General features: G+C 34.9%; 1 protein-coding gene across 3 annotated transcripts; it reads left to right on the top strand.

Moving 5' to 3' along the window:
* The first annotated feature begins 257 nt into the window (after positions 1-257).
* On the top strand, positions 258-3846 carry LOC145068161 (BEL1-like homeodomain protein 11). Of its 3 annotated transcripts, none has more exons than XM_079015157.1 (6): positions 259-616; positions 919-973; positions 1144-1854; positions 2155-2522; positions 3153-3213; positions 3294-3846. In XM_079015157.1, the coding sequence occupies exons 3-6, from the start codon at positions 1195-1197 to the stop codon at positions 3591-3593; spliced, it is 1389 nt and encodes a 462-aa protein (XP_078871283.1). In that variant the 5' UTR covers positions 259-616; positions 919-973; positions 1144-1194; the 3' UTR covers positions 3594-3846. The 3 variants fall into 3 exon arrangements, with proteins under 3 accessions (XP_078871346.1, XP_078871283.1, XP_078871315.1); XM_079015189.1 differs by lacking the exon at positions 259-616 and adding an exon at positions 649-804; XM_079015220.1 differs by lacking the exon at positions 919-973 and having other exon boundaries at positions 258-616.
* The last annotated feature ends 495 nt before the right edge of the window (positions 3847-4341 follow it).

The following is a 4341-nucleotide window of genomic DNA, read 5'->3' on the forward strand; positions in this document are numbered from 1 at the left end:
CCCACTCACCGATTTATTATTTTGTCACACCTCTTGACTCTGAGTTTTCTTTTACATCTAATAGGCTAACAACAAGCTTTTTATTTTTTATCTATATTATATATTATCACCTAATCCTACCCATCCATTATATTACACACGTACCTGCATCCATCGACCTGCTCTCTTTGTCTTCTACTATGTCTACATGTTATTTTATGATTGGGATCATATCAGCAATTTCGGTTTCACTTTATTCGATTGCTAAATAAATTAAGAAAAAAAAAAACTGGAAACTTCTATTACATTTTAATTCCATACAAATAATAATATTCTTGTAGACGAATTTGAAAACAAGAGCCACAAACTGCAAGCAACAACAAGATGCAACAATAAAGAATGCTTTAATTGAAGGTTGAAGAGGAAGAAGAAGAGTTTAGGTTCACCAACTGGTGGTTAGGGTTCCACAATCCCCAATTTTCAAGCAATCATTTCTTAGCTACTACTAATCAAACCACCCAATTTAAGCAACACCCATTTCGATTCCCACCCTTTCTCAATAAACCCACAATTCCTTTCTTCCAATCATTCTACATTTTAATTTGAGTTTGAATCTTGTCCCCACGTGATGAGAATGGTAGGTTTGCTTCTTTCATAATTAATAATCAATCTTACTGTTGTCGTATTGTATTTATCTAATTAATGAATCGGGTGTTTCTTCAACTATAGAAACTTGTGATTCATTTGCTTCTTTTCTTATCCAATCATTGCAACCTTCATTCATTGTTTTGTTCTGGGGATGGTCATTGTTCAATGATTAGGAGGGTTGGTGTGTTTGTTTTTTATTACTATTATTATATTATTATTCTTTCTTTTTAGTATATCATGAAGAATATTTATACATCTTCTTGTTCATATACATTTTTGTCTCCCCTTTAGGAAGAATTTATTTCTGCTGCTTTGGTTCTGTCTTCATCTTTGCTCCACTTCACAGGTACTTCTTTCTTGAAATCCATAACTCATCTATTTAATCCATAATCTAAACGACCCATGATCTTAAACCCTATAAAGTTTTCAAATTTTTATGTTTTCTATATAAGATGGATGATCAAAAGGTTTCTTTTTGGTTTGGTTTTAATTTCTGTGTTTTCCTTGTTAAATTAGGTATTACCACCAACTTCTAAAGGGATTATCCACCAGCCATTGAAATCATAGATGGCTACTTATTATCCAAGTTCCTATCTTTCGACCCAACAACAACTTGATTCTTATCAAGAATCGCCTTGTCCTCCAATCGATATAATGTACCAAAATCATAACTCAACAGATGCCTCTTTCTTGGAGCTTTTGTCTACTAATCCGCAGTCAAACCCCCAAAATCTTTCGAGAGTTGAAAATCATCAGAACTTGCAATATCAAGAATTGTCCCTCAGTCTTGGAATGCAAATAACTTCTTCCATGGATTTGCCTTCGTTCCAATACAATTACTTGAATCCCCATCTTCAAGATTCAAGTGGCAATGGCTCTCGAAGCAATAAAATGGAGAACATTGACTATTTGTCATTCGATAGGGCTGTGAACAATCAAATTCCATCTGGGGTTGTGGCAAGAATTTATAGTTCAAGATATCTGAAACCATCACAGGAGTTGCTTGAAGAAGTAGCGAATCTTCATGAAGCTATAAAGCAATTAAAGATGAACAAACGTAATAATTTTCAGAAGATTGGCGTTGATAGGTACGATGAAAATGGTTCAAGAATTGACTTTCAATCAGTTCCTCTTGAGTCAGCCACCAGTTCCTCTGGCGAGCTTTCGGCTTCTGAGAAACAGGACCTTCAGAACAAGATTGTGAAACTCTTTTCGTTATTAGATGAGGTACACTCTTTCATTAGAATTCATATCTTTCCATTATTTCCATGTTTGTTGATTATATGTGTTACATGGATACTGAATTCAGAGATTCTAAAAAGGTTTCGTGAACAAAAAGTTAATAAAAGGGTAACGTTAATATATTTTCAAGTATTTAAACAAGTTCACCATTATCTACATTCCAAATCTTTATCTGATTTCAAAGCAATCAAAAATATTCCAAGGAATAGATTTCCTACCAACCACACACATGACATATTCCAAGGAATTGACTTTCAATGATTTGTAATGTGTTTGTTATTGTAGGTAGATAGGAAATACAGAGAATACTGTCAACAATTACGAATCGTTGAGGGATCATTAGATATGGTGGCTGGTTGTGGAGCTGCAAGATCATACACCGCGCTTGCTAATCAAACAATATCGCGACACTTTCGTTGTTTGCGTGATGGAATTAACGACCAAATTCAGGTGATCCGTCAAAGGCTCGGAGAGCAAGATGATTCATCAGAAAGAGTTCTACCGCGTCTCCGTAATGTGGAAAAGCAACTCAGACAACAAAGAAACCTTCATCCGCTCGGCGCGATGCGTCATTCTTGGAGACCTCAACGTGGCTTGCCTGAAGGCTCCGTCTCCATCCTTCGTGCTTGGCTGTTTGAGCATTTTCTCAATCCGTATGGTTTCTTTCTCTTAGGCCCCGTTTGGTTTGCAGTACGCAAGTACAGAACATGTTGTACTGCGTCGTATGCACTGGACTGAGACTGAGACTGATGTCAATGAGACAAATAATTACAATTTTTTGTCCCATCCAAAAAGGTGGAACAAGGTGGAACTGTGACTCGTTCTTAATCTCTCGTCTGTACAAAAGACGTTAATGCCCTCCTAATCCCCATCATCGAAAATAGCCCTAGAAAGCTTGTCTAGTCCGGTCTTATCTCGTCCAAAGCTTTGCTTGTGTAACAAACGCAAATGCGTTTGTTACACAGCACTGGCGAGGACCGGACGAAACTAGACCGGACTAGGCAAGCTTTCTAGAGCTATTTTCGATAATGAGGATGCGAAGGACATTCACGTCTTTTACAGACGAGAGATCAAGAGCAAGTCCCGTTTCCACCTTGTTCCACCTTTTAAGATGGGACAAAATTTGTAAATTTTCTTCTATTGACATTGTCGGCAAACGCAGTACAACCTGTTCTGTCATGTATTGTCCTGCATGACAAATGGAGGTTAAGTTATATTTGAATGATCTAGCTCCATTACCATTTTAATTTTGTTTAAAAATTTAAATATTTATGTATCTTTAGTTACCCGAAAGATTCAGAGAAGATCATGCTAGCAAGACAGACGGGTCTTACCAGAAGCCAGGTATATTCAGAATCGAGCTTTATACACAAACTAATTATCCTCAAATTCAAATGATTAATCAATTTCCATGTCAATATCAGATTGCAAATTGGTTTATCAATGCAAGAGTGCGTCTTTGGAAACCAATGGTTGAAGACATGTATAAAGAAGAATTCAATGATCAAGACGTCAACTGTAGATCTTCACCAAAAAACGCACATAAACCAGCAATAGATCAGTTGTCTCCTTCAGATGACAAAGATAAAGAGTTGCAGAGAAATATGAGTTCTATGGCTGTTCATAATGTTCAATCTAGCGACTCTAATCCAGAATATGTTAATGATTTGGCAGACCAATACAGGTTTGATGATCCTCAATTGTTGACTGATTTCGTGGTGTAATGAAAAGTGGGCAAATATACAGGTACATGAACACGTACAGATATGGTGTTCTTGATTGGAATTTGTGAATATGGGTGGTGTTTTTGTTGTACGTATAACAAAAAGTTTTGTTCGAAGCATAGCTTCTTTGTAAAGATATACTTAACATTCTGTCTATGTAATAAAGCAACGATTTGTTTGAAAATAATAATTTGTCAATACATAAACATACAAGTGGGTTGATTTTTGTTATTCAACCCATTTTTGTTGTTCACTCGCACTAATTTTCAATCAACATAAGAATGAAACGTACTAAGTTCTAATCTTGTAATATGTAATCCTCATAAAGAAGAATACATCGATTGTTTGATTCTCTCATCGCTCCAGCAAATGAACATATGAAATGTTGTATACTGTGATCCATCAGCCAAATGTTGAATATTCAAGTCTTGTTTGAGACGAAAAATATAAATTTAAAAGTAAAGTAATAAGTGTGTAATCCATTCTAAAAAGACTAAGAAGAAAATTTCACCTATGGACTTTGTAGTAATCTTTTGCTTCTCTATGGTTTAAATTTAATATGAAATTTTAATCCCTGAATTATGTAAGCATTTCTATTTTTTTTTGTTTGGGACCATAATAAAATTATAAGATTTTGATAAATTACATTATTTAAATATATTAATGATGAGGTGTTTCACTTTATAAATCTAATTTATTTTTTTCATGTTTCATGCCGTAACTTAAAATATAATTCAATTTGATTACG

Source organism: Lactuca serriola, chromosome 1, assembly GCF_051521515.1.
Source record: "Lactuca serriola cultivar US96UC23 chromosome 1, Lser_US96UC23_V15, whole genome shotgun sequence".
Lineage (NCBI taxonomy): Eukaryota > Viridiplantae > Streptophyta > Magnoliopsida > Asterales > Asteraceae > Lactuca > Lactuca serriola.

Excerpts from the sequence above, each read along its gene's own strand:
- LOC145068161 (XM_079015220.1), top strand. The coding sequence starts at position 1,195 with ATGGCTACTTATTATCCAAGTTCCTATCTTTCGACCCAACAACAACTT. Across the intron at positions 2,523-3,152 it reads TTTGAGCATTTTCTCAATCC|TTACCCGAAAGATTCAGAGA; the intron begins GTATGGTTTCTT and ends ATGTATCTTTAG. Across the intron at positions 3,214-3,293 it reads CGGGTCTTACCAGAAGCCAG|ATTGCAAATTGGTTTATCAA; the intron begins GTATATTCAGAA and ends TGTCAATATCAG.